This window comes from Arvicanthis niloticus, chromosome 22 (assembly GCF_011762505.2).
Source record: "Arvicanthis niloticus isolate mArvNil1 chromosome 22, mArvNil1.pat.X, whole genome shotgun sequence".
Classification (NCBI taxonomy): domain Eukaryota; kingdom Metazoa; phylum Chordata; class Mammalia; order Rodentia; family Muridae; genus Arvicanthis; species Arvicanthis niloticus.
The window spans coordinates 6,203,470-6,227,914 of NC_133429.1; the positions used below are offsets into that span (position 1 = coordinate 6,203,470).

At 47.7% G+C, this 24,445-nt stretch overlaps 1 protein-coding gene across 2 annotated transcripts in view; it reads right to left on the minus strand.

Annotated features, from left to right (window-relative positions):
* Positions 1 to 24,445, minus strand: part of Appl2 (adaptor protein, phosphotyrosine interacting with PH domain and leucine zipper 2) — a 41,603-nt gene that overhangs the window by 13,701 nt on the left and 3,457 nt on the right. For both annotated transcript variants that reach the window (XM_076919769.1, XM_076919770.1), the window contains exons 2-9: positions 20,791 to 20,889; positions 12,694 to 12,753; positions 12,148 to 12,219; positions 8,720 to 8,807; positions 5,823 to 5,864; positions 5,648 to 5,706; positions 4,802 to 4,948; positions 1,649 to 1,731 (exon numbers count right to left, since the gene is read on the minus strand). In XM_076919769.1, coding sequence (XP_076775884.1) covers positions 1,649 to 1,731; positions 4,802 to 4,948; positions 5,648 to 5,706; positions 5,823 to 5,864; positions 8,720 to 8,807; positions 12,148 to 12,219; positions 12,694 to 12,753; positions 20,791 to 20,889 — 650 coding nt within the window. The remainder of the gene's footprint in view (positions 1 to 1,648; positions 1,732 to 4,801; positions 4,949 to 5,647; positions 5,707 to 5,822; positions 5,865 to 8,719; positions 8,808 to 12,147; positions 12,220 to 12,693; positions 12,754 to 20,790; positions 20,890 to 24,445) is intronic.

The following is a 24,445-nucleotide window of genomic DNA, read 5'->3' on the forward strand; positions in this document are numbered from 1 at the left end:
CTCTCTGGTCAAGGACTGCTCACAGAGAGTACGGGAATGAGCAGAGGTAGGTTGTAAAGTCTAGACAGAGATTCCCATGTGGCACACGCATCGGAGAATGCACACTAGGGATAAGGAAACCCCCTGACATGAGGTTACACAAGATCCAGCCATGGCAGTCAGGAATGAGACAGACATGTGCAGCAAAGTCACAGGACCAGTGTTCAAGGTCAGAGCTCAGGATTTCCTCTTCTCTAAGCTTGGACATTCCACCCAGCTCTCAGTTTGTCTGGGTGAGCGTTCGGCTCTTCTGATATCTGAATGGACCAGGTACTTCTCTACTGAGCTGGTGGGACTGGCGCTATTGATCAAACCTCTGTGGCCTAACCTGCTACTCACTGCCAAGGTGAGGTTGTGTGTGTGTGTGTGTGTGTGTGTGTGTGTGTGTGTGTGTGTGTGAAAGAGACAGAGAAACAGAATGTGTGTGTGTATGTGTGTGAATGTGTGTGTCTTTTAAGACAGGGTCTGGCCATGTAGAGCAGGCTGGCCTCAAACTCAGGGAGTCTGCCTGCCTCTGCCTCCCAAGTGCTGGGATTAAAGGCGTGCACCACCATGCCTGGGTAAGTTGCAGACTGGAGTAGGACAACCACATACAGGATTCTAACAGAGGTAGTAAGTGGACAGAAACACCAAGGTCCTTCAGACTATGTGGACAGAGTCGCCTCTTGAAAGAGGAGTGCATCCTCAGAGACATGCTCCTGTGCAGCAGGTTCTGTGCAGCAAGCTTGCACGCAGCAGGATGATACTGGGCATACCATTCAAGTTTAGTAGCTGCTCTGCTCTCCCACGCCCCATACAGAGAGAGACTCAAAATCTTACACCAACCAGAAGCTCCCAAGACCCCAAAGAGCACAGTAGGAAAGTAACTGCTTCAACTGCAACTCTTCAAAGCTCGCAGGGTTTTCTGTTTGTTTCGGTTTTTAAGTATTTTTTTCTAACATGCACACAGAAATCTCTCACCATGGGGTTAAGGCCTTGAATTCTGGTCTTCCTGTCTCCTCCTCTACCAACTTGCATCTTAAACTATAGCACTCCATCCCAAAACACAACCCACATATCAGTCTGGACAGATATTCAGAGTGACACATCCATGCTCTGATGAAACCAGTCTGCAGATGTGGTCCATAAGCCAGCCACCTCAGAGCTCTCGTCATAGGAGATGGGGGCAGAAGCAGGAGCCAGGAGCCAGGGCAGCACTCCCAACCACCAAGCACAGGTAAGACCATCTGAGGAAAGTGATGGGGGTTTGAAGAGTGTGCTCCATGGCTGCACCACAGCTCACTGAAGTAACTGCAAAGGCTTGGGTAAACTCGTACGACAGCTAGAACATCCTGAAAAGTCAAAGCACTTCTGGTTGTGATCCCATAATCCTAGAGGGAAAGGTAATCTCCACCTCTCACAGGCTCACAGCATGGGATACCCACATATCAACACAGGCGATTCTGATCCCAAAAGCGCCTGGACTCCATGGGAAGTACAAGTTTTCATGTAGGGCCTGCTACAGGGTGACGGGGCTCTGGTGACCCTCTGAGAGCAGAAGAAGCCTCCCGCACCTCCCAGCGAGGCTGCCTCACTGGGAAGACAGTGCCTCACCTAAGAGCACCATTACCTCTGAACCATGTCTGAAACGGATGATAAGAAACCGTCCATACTTTTGGAGAACATCTCTGCTCCTCTCTTGAAAAAGTTAATCTGAAAGATACAATTGCAGTACTCTGAACATCAACTGGAAAGGTAACTGGCCAGTTCCCTAACTAGGAGACCTGTGGGACAACTGTGGTCGCCAGCCCCTCCTGCTGGCAATCAGGTAGCATCTCTCTGTCCATCATACTGGCTGAGAAGGCCCAAGTTTGTCAGTGGGGAAGGTGGAGCCTGGCAACCTTGTGGTATCTCCTTCAGGGTACACCAGAATAAAGAAAGGTAATGAACCTTTGTACATTCCAGCAGTTGCAGCAATCACAACTGGTCATCTTTGAGATTGCCACCAGGAGCTTTCTCTTCTAGGAGTTCTAAGCCAGTTTTCACCTCTTGCACTAAGTGGAGGCAAGCCACGTGACATGCTCAGGCCCAGCAGGGCACCGACAAACATTTGGTGGAGTACAGCATGAGATGCCCACTCTCACTGAGGGCTACCATCTGCCTGAGCACACTCACTGAGCCATCCACGGCAGAGCTGTGGACTTGGGCTACACAGACAGATGATGACTTGAACTACAGTGATCCCCACTTCCAGGTCTGGGTGCCAACACATGAAAGGCCAGACATGGACAAGAGAGCCAGCAAGGCTGCAGCTTCTGAGCCTGAAAAGCTCAGCCTCCTTCCCTTGTGAAGGCTTTCGGAGCTGTGAGACAAGACAGAAAGGCCTTGGCTCATCTGGAAGCTGAGTGTGGCCAGTGGGTGTTATCAGCAATGTTCGGACATCCTTCCCTCTAATCTGAGAACACCGGGAATGTGTGCACCTGTCCTTAGGTCAGGGAGGGTATGGAGAGCCGTGAGCAGGATTATCCCCACTGGGTAATACACACGGGAGGCTCTGGCCTGCTGACCTTTACTTCAGATTAACATTGTAAATCCATTTCAATCCCTGCAACATCGAATACAAACGATACTCGTGTTACTTCTCATCTTTTAAGTCAGCCTTCGGCAGCTCACATGGCTCAGCATCTGGGGCTCTCGGCCTTCCATGCTGACCTCCTTTGGGGCATTGCCTTAAGCCTCTGGCTTGCTCTTGTTACTGTGAGCTCTCTGGGACTACCCAATCCCAAGCACAGGATGAACAGAGGGGCTTTACAGCCCCACTACCTAGCACTTACCATAGGAAAGGCCATTTTATACACTCCAGGATTTCACAGGGCTGTTGAGATGGCTCAGTACCCCTGTCCCCAAGTTTGATGGCCTGAGTTTGCGCTGCAGGACTCACATGATAGAAGGAACTAATTCCTCAAGTTGTCCTCTTACTTCCACATGCATGCCATGGCATGTGCAAGCCCCCCCCCCCCACCTCTCTCTCTCTCTCTCTCTCTCACACACACACACACAGAGTGTGATTTTGGAAAACCTATACAACTGATAAAACCCAGTATTGAGGCTGTGGAACTGAAATCGATTTCAAGTCTATCTTCTGAGGACCAGAGAAGCCACAGCAAATAGCAAGTAGGTGACAAAGCCTGGTAGTCTCTACCCAATGGGGCAGCCAACAGCTGGGGTGCAGTGCTCACACACCGTCAGCTACCACAGGTGGTGCCATAGACACTGATACCCGAGGGCTGAGGCAAATCATATGCTTCTGAGTCACACAGCAACTCACAGCGTCAGACAACACTCAGCTGAGAGATCGCTAGCTCTGTGTCTTGTATAGGGAGTTTCCAGATGAAACATGAAATGCCCTTCCCCAGTCTTCTGCCATAAGCATCTGATGGTACAGCCCCACCCTCCCAGGCCGGGGCTGTATGTGTGACAGCACTGAACTCTTCTCCCTCCTGTTGCCAATCTACAATCATTTAAAAAGCCTGGCTAGGAGAGGCAGTATAGTCCTCGGCTGGGAGAAAGCATGGAACCTGCTGGCCATATCCCTTGGGTCCTGTGAAACTGTCCACCAACCAAGCAAGGGCTGCCAGGCCAGGGAGGGCACACAGGACGTAATCACAGAGAGCAAAGCACAGTTCTCTAACATGGCTAGGCCAGAGAGTCAGCACGGTGATCACTGTGTGGGAGCTGGGTGGCTCTGCTGAGGGCTGAACGCCCCAACGGGACAGTGCTTAGTTTTGGATTATGCATCTTTATTCAGACGACAGAGAGGCTAGGTTGCCCTATTTAAATGAATGCCTCTGCAGGTATAAGCTGACTTCAGTGAACTCCCCGTTCAACACACAGCAGCAACTCCATCAGGAAAACAGACAGTCGACAGTCGTGGCTGGCTGCTCAAAGACGCACCCCTCCCTTAGTAAAGCTGATGAGGTGTTTCTTTTCAAATCTATGTGATTTAAAAGCCAGAGATGCTCAGGTGTGTTAAATTGGTAACTGGTCTTAGAAACATTTTGTTTCTTCATGTCATTTTTGGTTCATAGATTATCAAATGACCTAAGATTCTGGGTATATTTGTCTTGTATGACATACAGACTGAGAGTCACAGAGGGGTAAAGTAGGGAAAGCTCACGCTGGCACTGCCACGCCCTGTGCCATGGCAGTTGGGTCAACAGCCTGAAACTGGAGCGTCTCTAAGGTAAGTATCAGTAGATCACTAACTAGGAGGGAAGACGGTGACTAAATCCCCCGAGACTTCAGAAAGCACAGGTACAATTTCCTATGCTCCAGGAGGGAGCACACATGCAGCAACTTCGGGGGCATACTGTCTGTGAATGAGCCAGCCAGGGTGAGCCTGACGGTACAGAGTAGGAAAGGAACATGCACACCCCAGCTCCAAGCTAGCTATCCAGCCTGGGTGGGGGTGGGGTGAGCCTGCAGTACAGCTGTGAAAGCAATGTGTACACACAGGCTCAACACCAGCTGTGTGGCCTGGGCAGAAAGCAGAACCAGGACTCGATTTCTTGGAAGGCAGGCAGGCTCTTCCCTGAGGGAGGCTTGGGATGTGGCCATAGCTTCCTGAACAGATGGCCTCACAGGTCGAGTCCAGCTGGAAGCTCTGGTAAGAGCTGAGCCTTAGGAACTTTCCCAGGGTATTGTGCATCTGTTGCCATGACAATGCTTCCATTTCTCCTGACCACTGCTTTGGGGTTTCTTCTCATGGGAAGGGGTCCCCTACCTGTCCGTGGGCAAAGCCTATCAAGGGCTCCATCATGGCTGCCCGCTTGCGGTACTGCAGTGCATTGAGTGCACAGTAGTACTGAAGGGATGAGAGGTGCTGTTTCCGTCGGGCAGCTGCCACCTCTTTCACAACTTCCGTCTTCACCTGGGGAGAGGGAAAGGGAACTCCAAGTTGCTCACAGGGTCTGGGAATTTTGCCAGAGCACAAATCTTCAGACATAGTTGGTAGTTCATCATCAACATTTTCATGACTAGCATAATGGCACAGAGATAAGTGTCCACCTTAGCTTAAAGGGAATCTCAATGACATCACCAAGGAGACAGCACCTCAGTTCCCAAGACTGATGAGGCAAAACCAACACCCTCCAAGAGGCAGTGCTCAATGATGCTCTTGGGGAAAATGGTTCAGCAACAAGTAGCAAAGCCACACACACTCTGGTTCATGCACAAGTCTATAGTCCCAGGAAATAATTCAGTTCAAGGAAATCGTGAGTGGAAGTAAGAAGTGTATGCATGAAGATAGGTTCAGTTGCCTGGGGTAGTGAGACGCCTAGGAAGTGGGGGCTGATATATTAGCCGACAGCTAACAGGAACTCAAGTGACTGAGTGGTACAGGAGTCAGACAGCCTGACAGAGCAGCACGCAGAAGCCAGTCAGCACACGATTAGAGTTCACAGTGGCTCTGACCCAGTGCTTAGAGTTGTGATGAGATCTACACACGAGGTACAGGAAAATATGAAAGTCCAGACTCAGGAAAGGTGAAGAGCTCCACCACACAGCAGCAATGCCACAAGTTCACAGAAGTCACGGAAGGAGCTGACGTCATGACTGAAGGAACTCTTACCCTCTCGTTCTCCTTCTTCTTAGGGAGCCTGCTGTATTTTGCCATTGACAGGTCATGCTCTAAAAATAGAAGACATTTGAGCATCAGGAAGTGTCACAAGGCAAGAACATCTACCCTGCCCCACCAAACTCATGCACAGCTGAAGCCCACGCACCAAAACTAGAAAGATGCCTACCATTGCTGGCAAGTCCAAAGAGATCCTTCAACGTGCTGACTTCTGAACAAGGGAAGAGAAAAGACGTTAGAGCAGAGAAGCTGGGCCATGAGAAGCCAAGGCTCTGCCTTCCTGAGAAGATCAGGGCACATGCTCTGTCCACAGCCCTTTGGTCCTCAGCTCCCACAGACCCTGGCCTGGTGACCACAGTGGCACTTCACACCCAGGGGTCTGTAAGGGAAATGGACTCCTGGGGGTGGGTAGACAGGACACAGTCAGGGACTTGTCCTATAATCTCAGGCCCTCAAGTGTAGGCCATCTTCCCTTACATGGAACCACACAGGAGCGCAGAATTTCCTGATACCAGCACTGAAGAAATCTGATTTATTAATCACCACTGGGCATGGTGCAACACCAATAACCATGACCCCACAGCATGGCACTTCATCCGTCATGCATCAAGATGACGTAACGATTCCCAAACCAAAATGACGGTCACCAAGAGAATGACAATGGCCAGAGAAGAAACACTGAAGATCACAGAGCAGACCCTGAAGGAGTGATGAGTCCAAATCCATGCCAGTGTGCCAGACAACAGAACACATTACAACCTCTTCGCTGGTCTCAGTTCCCTGGTGCTGGGCTGCTCTCCTCTTCCCAAAGGCTGCTCTCTGCCCTTCCCTCCCAAATTTCTGTTCTCTTTACTTTTACTCTGATTAGAGCAGAGCTGTCTTCCCACAGCTTGCTAGTGTCTCATGCTCTCCTCAGGTATACTTCCGCTGGGGCACAGATGAATGAAAGTGGGTTGTGGTGGATGCTGGTGTCATATGAAGTGGAGGCAGGAGGATCATGAGTTCAAGGCCAGCTTAAGATAAACATTTAAGGGACTAGAGAGACAGCTCAGTGGCTAAAAACACTTGCTGCTCTTCTAGAGGGCTCGGCTTGGTTCCTAACACTCAGACGGAGGCTCACGGGTATCTGTAACTCCAGTTCCAGGGCATCAGATGCCCTCTGCTGACCTCCAGAGCACACATATATACAGTCACACAAAGCATCCATATATTAAAAAAAAATGTATGCTAAAACACTGTGTAAGCAGACTGGGACCAGATTCACATTTGGCTGGGGCCAAATGCTTCAAGTTTCTGTCTTTGTGTCATGTGAACAGGGTAATTTGATTAGGTTTTTATTCTCCTTTGCAAAAGAATGGCCATTCTAAGTAACTGTAAACTCAGATTCTAGACCTCAGAAGTTGGTAAGGAAGGCCACCGTCACAAGGGCTGCTGGACATACTCAGTCTAGGCTAATGTACCCCACCCCTTTTGCCCCCCAGACACAGGAGATGGACCTGCAGTCTGGCAGATACATTACTTTTTTCCTTTTAAAGCTTTTGAGGCAAGGCCTCATGCAACCTAGGTTGGCCTCTTACTTGGTCTCTAGCTGAAGACAACCATGAATGCCTTGTCTTCCTCAGTATGTCTCTCAGGCACTGGGATCCCAGGTGTGTACCATCAAACCAGTTCCTTACTCTGTACTTTTTAATTATGAAGTGTTAGAGCTGTCAAAGGAGCACTGGACGGAGCTTATAGCAGTTCAATAACTGTCACAACCCCAGGTGACACAAGGACAGCCAGAGGAATTCCATTTTTAGTATTTGCCCTTGCATTTACTATAGCTTCTCTACCTAGAAGAGAGTGTAAGATTACATATATTTTAAATTAAGGTTATTATTTTTTATGAACATGGGTGTTTTGCCTGATGTATGTCTGGGTACCATGTGCATGCCTGGTGCCCACAGAGGCCAGAGGGCAGTGTTGGATCTCCTGGAACTAGAGTTATAGACTGTTGGAGGCCACCAAACCTGAGTCCTTTCCAAAAGCAGCAAGTGCTCTTAACCACTGAGCCATTTCTTCAGCCCCAGTGCTGGTGTGTGTGTGTGTGTGTGTGTGTGTGTGTGTGTGTGTGTGTGTGTGTGTGTATTTTTTAAATTAAGGTAGTATTTTTTTTAGGTTTTGTTCATTTGTTTTTAGTCAGTCTTCTCAAATACAATTCTTTGTTTGTGTGTTTGTATGTTTTTCTTTTTTTCTAATATGGAATGTTTCACAAATCCTCACTTCTCTGCACAGGCTAATCTTCTCTATTGTTTCAATAATACACAACTTTTTACTGCCTAAGTAATAAATGAAATTAAGGTCACCAACATTAAAGCCTTTTGATTCACTTTTCTATTATAAACTTTTCTCCAGAAGAATGAACTTTTACTCTTCATTTGGACTACTTTTGATTTCAAATACATCTAAAAATTATGGTACGGTTCTACTTCAGTTTAAGAACTGAAATCTACTCAGAAGGCTACTCAAGAGGGCACCACTTAGATTTCTTCACTCACCACTGAGCATGAGCTCCACGGAGTGTGCTCACAGGCGTACCCCAGGAGCACCCCTCCTTAGCCTCCACAGAGAGCGCCTGGCACCACCATCCTTCCCTCTCCAAGCACCCACCTCGTAGTCCTAGGTGTCCATGATTCTCAAGAACAGCTGCCTCCCCCTGGCACCCCTATCTCCATGCAAACATCTACAGCAGACTCAAGACTCCAGTTCAGACCACCCGCACCCAGGAGATCCAAAACCCTTGGCCCACGAAATGTCCAGGCCTCTGGAGTGCTTTCCCCAGTGCCTGGCCATCCCTGTGGCAGCCGCACTGCATGACATTACAGCTATCTGCCTCTGTGTCTGCTTTGTTTGCCCGTGGCCTCCCTCAGTTGAACCAGGAATGTACAGAACCAAGAATAGTTTGCTGAATGAAACTGCTTTAAAAGCATTCTCGACAGCCATGTGTTACAAGGAAAGGATGCAGTGAGAATTACCAATAAGTAAACTAACATTCAGAAGGTAACTGCACTGGGCCTGCTACTTTACCTGTGAGATCCTTCTCTCGAAATTGTATAACAGGGAGAACCATAGTGTCGGCCAGTTGCTTGGCCAGCTCTGTGTGCAGACCATTGAGCTGAAAGCAAAAGGACTTAGTTGAGAAAATTATACACATTATTACCAATATGGCTGCACTTTCAGGAGATCACCACAGACACTCCTGTGTGCCCAAGTAGCTCAGCTAAATGTCCTCAAATACAGGCACTAATACATGAAATGAGACAGGCCTAGAAGCATGATGATGAAAGGCATCTTTGCGCAAACCCTAGCTCTGTATTCTCAGAGCAGGCTGTACCCTCCTGGTGTCCACACATTGCATTGGCTGGCACTGACTGCAGGTTGCTAGCAGGACTCTGTGGCTTGCCACCTCACCAGGCCTGTCAACAACCTTGCTCACAAGGGCAATAGCCACACCAGTAAAACCAGCCTGCTGGGAACTGGTTAGGGTTGGCCCAACCTCACGCCCAGCAGACGGCCAGTAGATCCACAGAAGAGACAAAGGATGGCACCATCTGTGTGCCAGATTCCCATGCTGCACTCCATGAGCTTTCACTCACCCTGTGTATTAGGGGTTATTTGAGCCTCATTTGACTCAAGGCAAATGACTCTCTAAATTCAGATCACAAATGACTGGAACAGGGGATGTGACCATGGCTAGGAGTGAAGTCAATCTTTCTCCATAACCCAGCACACAGTGTGCTCTGCCTGTCACAGTGCTGCCCAAACCGCACAATCTACACACTAGGCACCAGCGATGGCCAGTGGAAGGGACTGTCCCTAGTGTGGGGGACTCAAGGTCATATTTGGAGTCAGCAGTCAGCAAGGCTGTCCTCAATAGTGACAGCAGCATATGTGCCACTACCCCATGTATAATGCACCGCTCCTACAGGGTTTGTCCTCGGGGGTCACAGGTTAAAGATCTAAGGTCAACCCTTTGCCAGGTCTGGAAACACCATTAATGTCTCTATCTCAACCCAGTTGAAGAGTGGCAAGTTTCTTCTGAGAAGAATGCAAGGAGACAGCCATACTAGTAAGTGCCAGAGAGATGCACAGGCCGATGACATCTAACCACATATAGCTTTGCTGCAGACATGCAAAGAGGATGGTCTGCCTCCATCCTGTGCTTCAAAATGCTCTGACAGGAAATGGTGGCATGCCCTCTGTGAGGATAAGGAAGGAACTCAAAGTCACAAGAAAGATCTCATTCCTAGACATTCTATTAAATGTGCCATATGCATCTGTCCTGCCTGCTCAGTCATTCTCCTCCCAGGACCAGCTGGTTCATCTTTAAAATTCGCCTGGTTCTGGTACAGCTAGAGGAGCTACCTCAGAAGCAATTCTCTTCTCATACCTCCACCTATTTGGAGTAGCTTAGTCAGACATCAGGAGGCATGTGTGAACTCTGACCTTACAGACTCCTTGACACTACCCATGACTCATGCCCATCAAGAGACCCACAATGCCTCCCAGGAGGCAGTGAGTAGCATCTGTAAGCTGGGTGTCCTAACCAATCTTCTGACAACCAACCTCATTCCTTTGTGTGATTTGTGATTTGGGGGAGAAATCTCACTGCCTCCATGAGTTATTTACTCATGATTAATAACCGTAAAATTGAGTAAATAAAAAATTCTTCACACCTCTCAAATATTACTTTGCTGTTCTGTAATTGTATTTTTAAATAATTCTATACCCTTTCAACATATTTTTTTACATTAGTGTGTGTGTGTGCACATGCATGCATTAGCATGCCTATGGAGTCAGTTCTCTCCTTCTACTGTGTGGCTTTGGGACAGAGCTCCATGTCAGGCACAGTGGCAGGCCCTTCCACTGGTCTGTTGACATACTTTAAAGAGTCCCCACAGCAGGACAGGAGTGACAAGCATGATAGCTAATCATGACTATCAATTTGATAGGGTTGTAATCATTGTAGAAATATACCTCTAGGCATGTCTGTGATCAAGTTTCTAGATTGGTTTAGCTAAGAGAGGAGAAGCTTCCAGACTGCTGAACCCTGGCACTTGTGTCCCTAGAGAGGTAGGAAGCTCTGTGCCCCTCCCTACACTTTGCCAACGTGTCACCGTGTTCAGCTGGTCATTGTGTACTTTGTGATATCTTAATATAACTGGTAACCACAATGAGTCCTTAGTTATGGCCCATTCCTACAAATTACTAACTTCCAATTTTAGCCAGTCAGTCAGAAGCACCAGAAGCCTGGGACTTACAATCGGTGCCTAAAAGTCAGGGCAGTTTTGTAGGATTGGGCCTCAGCTTGTGGGATCCTAGGGGCTCTGCAGGTATTGCAGATATAGCCAGAGAAACAGTTTCAGTGTCTTTTCCCCACAGTTCAATGGGACAATAACAAGCTCAGAACCGATGGCCACTTTACTATTCTTCTCCAGTGCCTCCCACATAGCTCTCCACAGCACAGGTGACGGCTCTGCTCCGTGAACGGAGGTGAGGTGAGGGCCTGCAACTGTACAGTTCCATACAAATGTCAGAACGCAGACTTACCCAGACTCAGTGCCTGGCCACTGCACACTCTTTCCTGTTTTCTCCGCTATGTTTCTTATGACAGCCACACTGCTAAGTCTTTAAAAGCTGGGGTTTATTATACTTCTCCGTGTTGCAGAAGGGTCTCTTGGTACCAGCAGTACTAGAGCTCTGAGGGTTTTTATTTTAAACAGTGCTGAATTAAACCCTTGCACATGCTAGGCAGATATTGGGCCACTGGGCCACATTCCCAGCCCACTTACGATCTTTACAACTAAGATTTATACAATTTCCTATAACCATGGTTTCCCACAAATACAGTAAAAGGTGTATGAAATCTTTTGTAATGGGTTGAACTGGGTCCCCCTCAAAGAATACAACCATCCAGAACCCAGAACATGAGAGCTTGTGGACACAGGGTCTCTGCAAATGTAACCAGGAAAAGGAAAGGACCCTGAATTTCCAGGTGGGCCCTGAGCGCAGTGACAGTGTCTTTATAACAAAAGGTGCAGACAGAAGATAAAAGCACAGGGGGCAGGAAGGCCATGCTAAGTCACAGTCAGATGTGGGGGACGCGGCCCCAAGCCAAGCCAAGCAGAAGCCACCAGGAGCAAGAGGGAAGGAAGGACTCTGTCTATGCTTCAGGAGTATGGCCTTGTAGATTACCTGGGATGGTCTTCTGATTTCCAAGGCTTCGAGACAATGACTCCTATTGTTTGGAGCTATCTAGCTATAGAGGGAGATACACCAAGCCAGGAAACTGAATGCTCCGAAGTCCTTGAGGTCTATTTTCCCTCCAAATCACAAGTGCAGTGCTAATACCACCTCTGTTATGGAATGAGCCTCAGAAATCTGAGGTATTCTAAGATGCACAGGGGTCAAAATGGATAAAAGAAAGTTCATAAAGAAAAATTTCCAGGTCTTACCTCATCCACCACTTTGGAAAAATAATGTAGTGTAGAAATTACTTCCTCGTCGCCTTTGCCCAGTGCAAAATTCTAGAACAAAGAGAGTTAAAAACCCGGGTGTTAAACAAATGCAGAAACTCACTCTGGAACCTCACCCCCAAACCCCATGCTGGTGCCCACTTCCTCTCTTCTCCCAGGGGCACAGTAGAGGCAGTCTGTCTGAGAGGTGTACCAACATCCCACCCTGGCCACACCATTTGTCTCAACAGGATAGTATCTCTAGGGTTCTGTCCTGGTAGCTGGTACTGAGTGGCTTGGCCTTCCTGGAGACCAGGACCCTCATTAGTACTTGAAGGATCCTCACAGAGGCTTCGGGATGATCCCAGTTACAATTTGTCAGTGGTAAAAGATAAAAGGAAAAAACCCTGGCATAGAAGAAAGGAAGAGAGAGAAGGAAGATGGAGGAGGAGACAGGACCTTTCTGCAGAGTGCCTCTGGAAACCCTGCAGGGGCCTCCTGGGATCCTGGGCACTGCACTGTACTGCACAGCCACCATCTGGTTACCTGTTTTTCATATGCCAGAAGTTGCCTCGAAAGCTGCTGAGTGGCCAGGCACATTTCATTCTACGGGGAGAAGAGCAGAGCAGGTCAGCTTTGTCATGTCACTGACATGGGCCACCTCAGAGCAGCACTGATAAGGAATGTGTATGCCAGGAAGTGATTGCTTTTCTTTCTAGACAGGGTCTCACTATGTAGCCCAGAGTATCCTGGAACTCAAGCGCCTCATGGCTCAGACTACTGAGATTATCGGTTGGCACCACCATACGTGGAGATTGTGTCTGGGCAACATTTAGAGGGTAACACTGAGGCAAAGCAAAGCTTTCCAACCTGCTTTAGAACAAATAAAGCCCTTAACAGACGGTTCCTTCTTGTTACTCAGTCAGGAAGCAAAGGGATGCAGACACCAACCCATCCTCTGAGATGTGTGAGGGAAGGGGTCCGCAGAACATCGGCTACATGCCTGACTAGGGCTGCAAAGGAAAAACCTGGGTGTGCCAGGACAGGGAGATACCTAATGAAGCAAACCCTACAGGAAGCCAGGGAGCCAGCCAGGAGAAGCAGTTTTCCAGAACAAGGAACCAACGCTGGGAAGCTCTCAGGAGCAGCCTGAGGATGGTGTCTGAACAAGAGCTGCAGAGCACAGAGGCCACAGCCATGCGCAGACTCAGGGTCCAGCTTCAGCTTTTGCTGAAGGTCATGGGAAGGGTGTGGCCCTAGGACCTGGCACCTGTGATGTCTGAGGCAGAAGCATAGCCATTCACAAACTTCAGAAGACCAGAGGGAGGTACTACCGAGGAGCCGCAATGTCCAGCAAGGCTCTTATGCTGGTCCAGCCTGATCCTGCCATCCCCCAGCCTGTTCTCACCATCCTCTTCCTACCAATGCGGCAGACCTAGAACATATGACACTTGCTTCTCAGCTATGGTCCAGCTGCTCATCATCTCAGGGTTATCCTAAGACCCTCCAGCTACCTCCATCCGCCCTATGGAGCATGCATGGCTGTGAAACATGGCTCTCTCCCTCCTTCCCAGAATAAAGTCCCATGTAAGGCCCTGACTTTAGCTACCTTACCCTGCCCTCTGTGTCCTTCTCCTTTGCAAGTGGCCACAAGTAGCAGTCACAGGGTCAAGAAAGCCGATAAACAGACACATGGGACTATGTCCTTTGTTTACACAGGGACAGGCAACAGCTCTTAGCATACAGCAGCCATTCAGCATGTTTGACAAATAAGTATATGAACAGATCAAAAGATTAATCTAAACTCCAAGTTTGAAACAATACCTGCAGTCCAACTGTGAGCAAAAACCACTGTCAACTATATAGGGCTCTGTCACAAATGGCAATAAAATACGGAGCCCAAGGAAAAATGGCCGATCCACCATCTATAGCACTGATGCCTGCAAGAGAGGGTCTTGTCCTCGGGCTACACAAAGTTCCTTGCTTCCAGTAAGATGAGCTTGTCTGAGACTGACAAGTCTGCCTGAGGCTGGCCCCGGGGGGTGGGGTCTTCACACTGAAGAATCATTAAATGAATACTGTCTCTCACTTCTCCTTCTCTTCTCTCTGCACCTGTCTTTCCTTTCTCTTTCTCCTCCCCACCTCCCTATGGCAAATCCCCTGCCTCAATCAATCTGTGGGGCTAGTGAACTCACCAGAGAGCAGCTTCCCAATAAACCTGCCTTTAATTTATATATATATATATTACAAAATCATTAAATAGCAGCTAATACTGACAGGGTGCTTAGTTCAGACCAAAAACTATACTTCATGTGTTATCTCGTTTAGTATTGCTATCCCTGTAATGCAGTTTTAAATAATATACATTTTATTTATATGTAATCTGTCTGCAGATGATCATGGAGGCTGGAAGAGGGAGGGCATCAGATCCCTTGGAGCTGAGTTACGGGGTTATGGATGTTCATCCATCTATCTCTATCATCTATCGTCTGTCTACCTGTAAACCATCCAACTATAAACCATCTATCTATCATCTATCTATAAACTATTGTCATCTAAAGAATATTTTCTTTAACATTTATTTGGTGTGTGTGTGCAAGCATGTGGAAGTTAAAGACAACTTTTGGGAGTCTGTTCTCTTTCTTTACCGCATGGGTTCAGGGAATTAAGCTCCGGTCATCAGGCTTGGCGGCAAATACCTTTACCTGCTGAGCCCCTCTCCTGCCCAAGAACGCTGCAGTGTTTAAATAACTTCACCCCCTTCTCTCTTATCTTGGCCTCAGCTTGAGATTATACTGTTTCCACAGCTAAAAAGGGATTTTGGGGTCCACACTTTTCAGATCTGTTTGGGATGTACTATTTCTACGTTCCTCAAGGTTGGTGAAGAACAGGTTCAGAACTGGCTGAGGTGTTGCACAACTTCATTCCGGACTGCCCAGGGCTGCATAGTGAGACCCTGTGTCAACAAACAGAAAAGAAAAGGAAAATCCCCGAACAGAACGAGCACTGCAGAGATGTGGCTGGATTACCGGCTTTGCTGAGGGGAAGTGAACAAGCCCACTAACCACGGCTGTCACTTAGAAGAGATCCATCAGAGGCTGCAGAGAGGACAGCGGGCGAGAGCACCTGCTACTCTTGCAAAGGACTGGAGTTCGATTCCCAGCGCCCATGTCAGTGGCTCTCAACCTTATACCTTCAGCACCAGGGGATCTAATACCTCTTCTTGTCTCCAGGGACACCCACACATATGTATGTATACACAAACACATAGACACACACACCACATACACATCACACATACACACAGACACACATACACACACACACACTCTCACACACACACTGACACACACACCACACCCATATGGGACCATAATGGCCTAGGATTCTGGAGGAAGGGTCAAGGGAGCTTCAACCCCAAATACCTCAAACTTGAGGACAGCAGGCATTACCTCCCTCTCCCTCCCAACCTGACTCTACAGAGGCAGCTCCCTCAGCATCAGCCCGAGTAAGAATGTATTACCCTGACAGTGATCAGGCTTCACTCCTTGTTTGACCTTATAAAGTCCCAAGCCAATCCTACCCCAGCCACTGGACCCTACAGTCCCTGAGTACATAGAAAAAGTATCTTCTAACACCTCTGCCCTGGCCAATGGTAAACAGACACACAATCCTTGCCCCCAGAGATCCTGGCCACCTCTCCAGGGGCACAAATACCTGGCTTACCACCCCTCCAATAAACAAACTAGTTCTCTGAAGCTGTTCCTGGGTATGTGCATTGCACTCACCCTTTCTTGGCTAAGCTTCCCTCCCTCCAGTCCAGCCTGGTGCACAACTGGCCTGGCTACCCTGATGGGAGAGTGGACACGGGGGTGACACACAAACATGCGTGCGCGCACACACACACACGGGGGGGGGGGGATAGTTTTAAAACTTTATCTAAGTTATTAAAACACTGTTCCCAGACCAATACTACCTATCAGAGTGGCTTGTCTTCCACTAGAGGAGAAAGGTGGGCAATACGAACTGCCGGCTTCACTGACCCTGGCAAACCAGGCAGTCTTCCTGACCACAGTCAGAGCCGTCCCTCACCGGGCCCCCATCTCAGTGTGACAGCTGAGAGAATAAGCTAAGCAGCTCTCCTGAGCCTGAGGGAGTCCAGTGTTAAACACAAACAAACAACTCTAAACCTACTTCAGAATGAAAGAATTATCAGACACATGGATTTAAAGTTAAGTATCCTATCAAATTTATTGAATGCAAAATCTGTGCCAACTTAACTGCATATATATGTTCAGGTTCTTGTTCAGGCCCCTCAGGCATCTTGAACTTACTTGCCCTGTAGTCTGAATGCAGCCGAGAGCCCTAAACAAAGACGCTTTCGCTCTGTTAGTAATGTAGGCTGCTCACCTTCTCTGTGGTGAGCAGACAGGAGCGGCTCACTTAGCTCCTAGCCTGGGCAACGGCTCTTCTGCCAGCTAAGACACAAAATGGAGCCCCACGGACTGTTTGTTGCCTGAGATGCCAAGCCCCTTGCTAACTCACAGGCTCACTCTAGACACTGAGGCAAATGAGATCTAAGAGGTCCCTCAGACCAGCCACAGTAGGGGTCTGCCCTCAGAACCCTCTCTACTTCTTTCTTTTTAAAAATTGTCACTTTCTCTTGTCTGTGGGAATAGAGCAGCAGTAACGTCAGCATTACTACACTGTATGTACATAGATACGGCTTTACTGACACAAAGTCTGTAACTTAATTAGATAATCTGTATCCTAACCTTAAGAGAAGGCATTCTGTTCTGCTGGGTATATAAGAAATGGTTTAATAAAAAAAACAAAACAACTACCTAATCTTGTAATTATTGAATTCATATGTTAGGAAATGAATGCAAACCCCTCATCTACAGGACTGCACCTTTCAATATTTTATGAGCACCTTTGTTTTTGCCAGCTAGAAGCCACATGAACTTACAGGACAGAAGGTAAGATGTAATAAATGTGCACATTTACCGATGTCCAGAACAGAACTCACTTCTATGATATAATTAGTGCTAGTGAAGATAAAGAGGGCATTGTTTATGAATTCAATATTTGACGGCTATTTCTGTATGTTAAATCCCCAGTCTTTTTTTTTTCTTTTTTATTCTTGAGGTCATATTAACAGCAACATTAACTTCAGATTCCTCGTTATGTTCCCAAACACCCTGGGCTTTCTCTAAATGATTCTGTGTTCGCATACCATACAGTGCTTCTCCCCAGAGAGTGACTTGTGTCCCAGTTCCCAGTCAAAAATTGTCTTCTTTTCTTGGCCTTCCTCCTTCTAAACTAAGCCCAGAGGACACGCAGTACAGCAGGCTGATTAAAGAGACCTGTGTCTCACTGGCCACAAAATTGCATTTAAAATATAGTAGGAGAAAAAAAAAAAGACCTATGTCTTCCTAAAACAAACAACAAACCAAAGAACAAACAATAAAAAATCAAACTCTACTAATACAATTCAATATATCTAAATGTAAAAAAATGTAAAAATATTTAAGGACTAACATGAAACAAAACCAAGAAAACTGGGCCGGGAGGGCGGCCAGAATGCAAACATAAAAACTTATTACTAGCTTAAAATATACACATATCAAGGCAAGCAAAACACATCTCCGCCTTGCCAATCAACCTGAAAAGCCATGGCCCGCCTGTGCAGGCGGGAAGCTGCTGCTGGCCAGCTGTCACTAGGGCCTTTGCACAGTTCCGCAGCAGTAGGCAGAGAGAGGAGGGCACTGGCCAGTCACAGCCCACATGACAGTCATGTGCTGTGAGCTGGAAGCTGGATCCCAGCCTCTCAGAATGCAAGACCTACTTAGCTTTGGCACAAAGTAGTTTTCTGGCTCAGAAGAAAAAAATGCGTAAGGCAGTGTTTTGACTCTTCAGCAAATGGTTGTGACAGACCCAGGAAGACGGAGCCGAGGCTCCGGGACTAGAGGACACAGAGCCACACAAGTGTCGGGGCTTAAAAGCATTGAATAGGAGACAAGATCAATGTATTCAGTTACTAAATAGCAAGTAAGAAGGTCAGGGATAAGTAGAGCCAATTTTTTTCTATTGTAAATTTGGAACATTCAGAGGAAAATAGAAAAACATTCAGTTAAGTAATGAAATAAAATCTGAGAAAGTCGTCATATTTTCCCCAATTCTGAAAGGCTTATCAAAACAAATGAGCACACAAATGACAAACAAGAATGTAACTCTCCCCAACATTACAACTATCTTCATGGTCTGAGGTGCAGCTCAGTAGCAGAGCACCTGCTTAGCACGCCATGAGGCCCTAGCTTCAATTCGTAGCACCATGACAAATTATCTACTTATTTTTTAGATACAGTCTTACTATGTAGGCCCGGCTGGCCTGGAACTCACTATGTAGATCAGGTTGGCCTCAGACTCAGAGGCCCACCACACTTAGCCGAACGCACTTACTAAGTGACTATAGCCTGATTCTATACTTTATAAGTCTCTCCTAGCCTTGATCTCTGGCTTGAACTTTCAGAGAGACTCTTCTCTTGCATCAGGGCCCCATGAACCCTCAGACCTAGTGCTTCAAGGGAGAACTGTGAGCTGGGTGTGGCGGCACAGGTCTGAAACCCTAGCACTTGGGAGGCAGAGGCAAGAGAATCAAGGGTTGAAGGTTATCATCAGCTACAAACTGAGTTCCAGGCTAGCCTAGTCCACATAAGACCTTGTCTCAGAAAACCAAAACGACAATAACACGGTCCACGCCACCACACGCAGTCTGCAAGGACACATCTGTGTGCCTCTGACTTTCTGTGTTCTCTCCTGTGGCTGAAGTCAAGCGTCTGGACAGTCTCTGTCTGTCTGTCTCTCTCCACTTCTTCTTTAGCTGACATACAGGAAACACTGACACTTCAGTAAGTGTGCCCTGTGTAACCATCAGATAAATAATCACGACTACTGTAATTACTCTCCTTTTGGAGGCCCACCTGTTACAGCTTGGTTCTCATATGACCCCAGAGGTTAGTTACCAGCTTGTGGCATTCCTGGGCGGTGGCAGCACCTTTAAGAACTGGGGGTTTAGAGAAGGAAGTTAGGTCCTTGGAGTGTGCCATTAAAGAGGACAGTGGAACTCAAGCCTTCCTCTAGTTCTTGGCCACCATCAGGTGCGGCTCCCTCCAACAGGGTCTCCCACATCACCATGATGAACTTCCTCACCACAGGCCCAAAGGCACAGGCCCAAGTCACAGGAACTGAACTCAAGTGCTGAGCCAGACAGCCCAGCTCACCTTGGAAGCTGATTTTCTTGGGTGTCTTGTCACAGTAACAGAAAGCCAGCTTACACAGCAGCACAGCTCTTCTGGGGGAGGTGAGCCTCCTCCATGGTCTTCAGGCATTCAGTAGTAACCATCTGTCCCTAACCAATGTAAGCTCTCTAGAGGTAGGGCTTCTTCTCATGGTGATTAATGCCTTATGACTATATACAATTATATTTTTAAATTTTCCAATTGCATTTTTGGGGTGTGTGTGTGTATGTGTGTGTGTGTGTGTGTGTGTGTGTGTGTATGTGTGTGTGTGTCTGTGTGTGTAGGTCAAAGAACAACCTGTAAGAGCTAGTCCTCTCCTTCTACCCTGTCAGTTCTGGGATGGAGTTCAGGCTGTCATGCTTGGTGGCAGCTGCCTTGACCCTCTGAGCCGTCCAGCTGGTCCCACTCTGCAGGATCATGAAGAATCCCACACAGATGCCTGTGGTACTCACGCCGCTCACATCATCAGTGAGCAGAAGGAACATGAGCACACACATATGTATCACACAGATCAATGAAAAACATCCATTGTCACTAACATTCCATGTGTAACAATTCGGTACATAAGTGACTCACTTCTTCCTTGGAAAGTGATGTATGTGGCACTTCTTGTTTGTAAAAAGCTTTGCTTTTGCTACTCAGCAATTTATTCTCTCTCCAAGGGTTTGCAAGCCAAGATATTTGTTCCTCAAAACAAAGAGGCTACCCCATCTTCAGAGGGAAGCTTTGGAAAGGCATTTCTAGCCGCCCACACTGACATCCAAGACTGCCTAATTATGAGAAAGACAAAGAGCGTCGAGACACTGTGCCCACACATTCATAAATGTGGAGGCTCCATGTTTCCCTTTCGGGTTGGATTAAAAAGATAATTAAGCAGTTATGTGGGTCCCCTCCTGATTTTAATTGCAGGAAGATCCCAGCACTTTCTCAAACAAGGGAAACATGACTATCCTTGGTTTGGAGGTGAAGTTAAAAAAAAAAAATTCTGATATGTGTACATGTTCATGTATGGGGGGGGGTGTCACATACACACATGTGAGCATTTGTGTGGAGGTCAGGGGTCAATCTCACTTGTCCTCCTACCTTCCTGAGACACAGTCTCTTCACCTGGGACTCACAGATGAGCCCAGGGTGACTGGCCAATACACTCTAGGGGTTTCCCTGTCTCTATCCTCCAGCACTGGAAGTCACTAGCATGATCTGTGCCCAGCTTTGTGATACACATGCTGGGGTTCCAACTCAGGTCTTCACTAAGCCACCTTCTCAGGCAATGATTGACTTTTATTTCAAAATTATCTTACGTGAGATCTTTCTGACTTCAAGGGAAGGGTGGTTGGCATACCTGTGCACCATAGACACGCTGCATGGCCTGCAGCAGCTGGTTGGTGTAATCCGTGAGGGTGCCAGCATCTTCTTCAAATACACTTAGTAAGGAGCGTGCCTGCAGGCAAAGAAGAAGGGTCAGTCTTCACTCTCAGGGGCAGGTACAAAGGAAGGACAAACACAGATAGCACGGGAACCGCCTGGACCTGGGAGAGAAAGTGTCTGGTGAACTCTGTGCTCCTCCTTTCTACAAGGGAGCAAAACCAGGAGACTATACTTGTTCAGGACCAGAGAAGAAAGGCCATGTCTAGGGTGGGGCTTGTGGCTCAGCGTACAGTACCTGCTAGCACTTAAGGCCCTAGGTATCACTCCAGCACCACCAGAAGGAACCATGAAGCACAATCATCTGTGCTGACTTCTGTATCTACCTATACATGAGTCTACTCAGTAAACAGTATCAGGAAAAACAGCCTCTCTTTTCAAGTCCATACAGGGAACACAGGAGCCCACTGTGTACCAGGTTTGGTCATCCAGCACTGACAGCTTCACCACTCAGCCTCAATCAGCTGCTTGGTGTCTACAGTCCAGGGATATCCGATATGCTGCAGACTGTCACTGTTTCTTATTAAGATAGCATAGTCAACTTCCATGGTGGTGGTGGTGCTGTGTGTGTGTGTGTGTGTGTGTGAGAGAGAGAGAGAGAGAGAGAGAGAGAGAGAGAGAGAGAGAGAGAGAGGTATGTGTTGTGTAGAGATTTTAAGCTCATGGCCAGGGCCAATGGTAAATGCTCTTGGCATAAAACTCAAACAGCAAGCATTATGCTGGCCCCTTCTCTAAGGAGGAACTACGTTCTGAGGGCAGCTGAGCAACTACAGTAACTAAAGTGTATTTCCTGCTATTTCATACACAGTGCTAGGCACACCACATGCTGAGCCCTAGAGAAATCTTTATACTGGGGGGGGGGGGTGTGACCAAGGGTCAAGGCATCACACAATAGAGATCCACTCACATATGTGAATTCGCAACAATGGGAGCCCAGTAAATTACCAAGGAGACAAAGAGGGTATGAGACATGCTAGTGAGGTCATATACAGAGTGCTTTGCAAACAATTCATTACTGCTCATTATTTTCTTGCAAATGGATTTCAATTCTTTCTTCTAACCCAGCTAAGCTAAAATAAAGGTTACAAAGTGGTCTGCCGGGCTACTATGTTCCACCACCCCTGGGGCTTCCCTGCTGCTGGGCTACAACCTGGTGGGACCAAACACTCCCAGGGTCAGAAGTAGGAGCCTGGGCACTGGGGTCTTCCCTTCTCACCACTAGGTCTCCACAAACTGGGGGCTTCATAGCAGAAAGTGGGTGCTTGAATGCTCTGTGAATGAGAACCACAAGCAACAAGCAACAAGCCCCAAGACCTAAGACGGTTTTCCCCACAGTCCTCTGTGAGGACAAATGCTCACACAGCATGAACCCTCATTCCAGAAGAGTTCCTGAAATTCAAACCCGGAACAGGAAATGCTCCTGCTCCAGGGTGCAAGACAACGGCTGCACCAAACGACTCATTTCAAGCAGAATGTGCACAGGCTTTCCTACTCCCCCATCTGTTTGTAAATAAACATCACAGCTACAGCCCACTAGATGTCATAACCCATTAACAATGACAGTCCGCAGGTAAAGATGACGATTCTAAAGCCCTTATGGCATCTCTTCAAAGTCTGACTGTTTGGTTGTTAAGATGGATGAGCTGCACTGAGCATTCGTGTGGCCTGTCTTCCTGCTCTCAGCCGGCCAGCACGTGCTCAAACCTCATCCAGAAAACTGAGAGTTACTGCCCAGAAAGTGACTCCAGGATCAGCATGGGCTGAGCCTGCTGGGAGTCTCCAGGGAGCGGTGATGAGAGACATGACATTTATTATGGAAACAATGATCTCTGGGGCTTATAGCTGGTGCTCAGTGTTTAAACAGGTGGCCCCATCTTAACATGACAGCAATGTGCTTATCCAAGGAGTGGCATCCAACAGTACAGCTGACTGAGGGTTCCCGTGCCCATGCTGCAGGGTCCCACCAAGGTCTACAAAGGTTCAAATACCTTTCTTATTATAACTGGCATGCCTGGGAACATAAGAAGCGATACAACTGGACTGCAAGTATTTTATTTTTAAAAGAATATTACCTGTTCACTTAGCTGAATCCTATTTTTTTCTCTTAATACTCGGGAATAAATTAAAGACAAGATATGGCTAAAAAGCTTACACAATTGTCTTCCTCAAGGACAGCAGGAAAAACTCCAGTGGAATTCCTTGTATCAGACATGACGGGCACGGAACATTTGTCACGTGTTCTAGTGAATCAACTTCATGCTCAGATGGCGAAGTTACACTGCCTCACTTTACAGGGGATGAGGCTGGGGCTCAGGCAGTTATGAATGTGTTCAGTGCCATTCGCACTTCCTTCCTCTCTGCTTATAAGCTACAGTCCACACTGAGAGATCAGGACAGGAGCTCATGCAGAAACTACGGAGGAATTCGTACTGCTCACTCGCAGGCTCATGCTTAGCTGGGTCCTGACAGTCCAGGGCCACCTGCACAAACACAGTGCCCCGACCCGCCCAATGCACAGATGTTCTGTGCCCGTCAGTGTCTGATACAAGGAATCCACTGGAGTTCTTCCTGCTGTCCTACATCAATTAACAGACAAGACAGCCGCCCACGACCAACCAGAAGAAGGGCTGATTCTAGGTTGTAACACAGCTCATGCACAGGAAAGCTCAGAAAGGCTGAATAAAAGCCCAAGGTACCAGTGGCAGGCTGGTGGTTTGACTCCATCCCTTTCTACTATCCCACATCCTCAGGAACCTCTGCAGCCAGACAAACAAGCCCAAGCACTCTGTGGGCCTGGCCTAAGCTAGGCTGGCATCCCTTTACCTTAAAGTAAACATCCGGGTGTTACCTAATCAAACAGCCCTGACATTCCCAACAACACACAATTGTGTAAGTGTCCAATTTCAACAGCACTCATAAGTAATAATAAAAAATAGCACTCATGTTTCTTTAAAGTGTAAGTCAGACAAAAATTGTTATTCCCCCTAATTTGGGTTAGGCAGAGAAACATCTTAATAGACCCAAGTTTACTGAATAAAAAATGTGTTAGACATAGACATATAGGATGAATTCTCTCCACAGTGAAGCCATCCAAAGCCACCCTGCATGTCTGGAGGCATCTCACTGGGATAAAGAAGGGCCTGACTGCTGGGGAGGGCTGTCCCCAGCTAGGCCACTGCATGATCTCAGAACCAAGTCTTTCATTTCTCTGCTTCCGTTATGCTGACTTCCAGAGAATCAAAGCACAAAGCACAACACCAAAAAATGCAACAGCTTCATCCCCACCTTATCGGAGAATCGTGCTGCCCACAGGATGAGCGCACTCCTCTGAGGGCTGCGGATGCACTGCTGGGACTCCGAGCTGTGCCTCTGTCCCTATCTATTACAGCAGGACTCACACTGTCCTGGAACAGCTGCTTATCTGCCCCCGGAACAGACTCTGAGCCAGTCAAGGACAGCTATGCCTATCCAGTTGATGGTCATGTTTCCAGCAGCTAACAGAGCCTGGCCAGTAAGGCAAAGGCTCACACAGGGGCACATCTCTACGCTCCCTACGCATGTCCCAGAGGTCA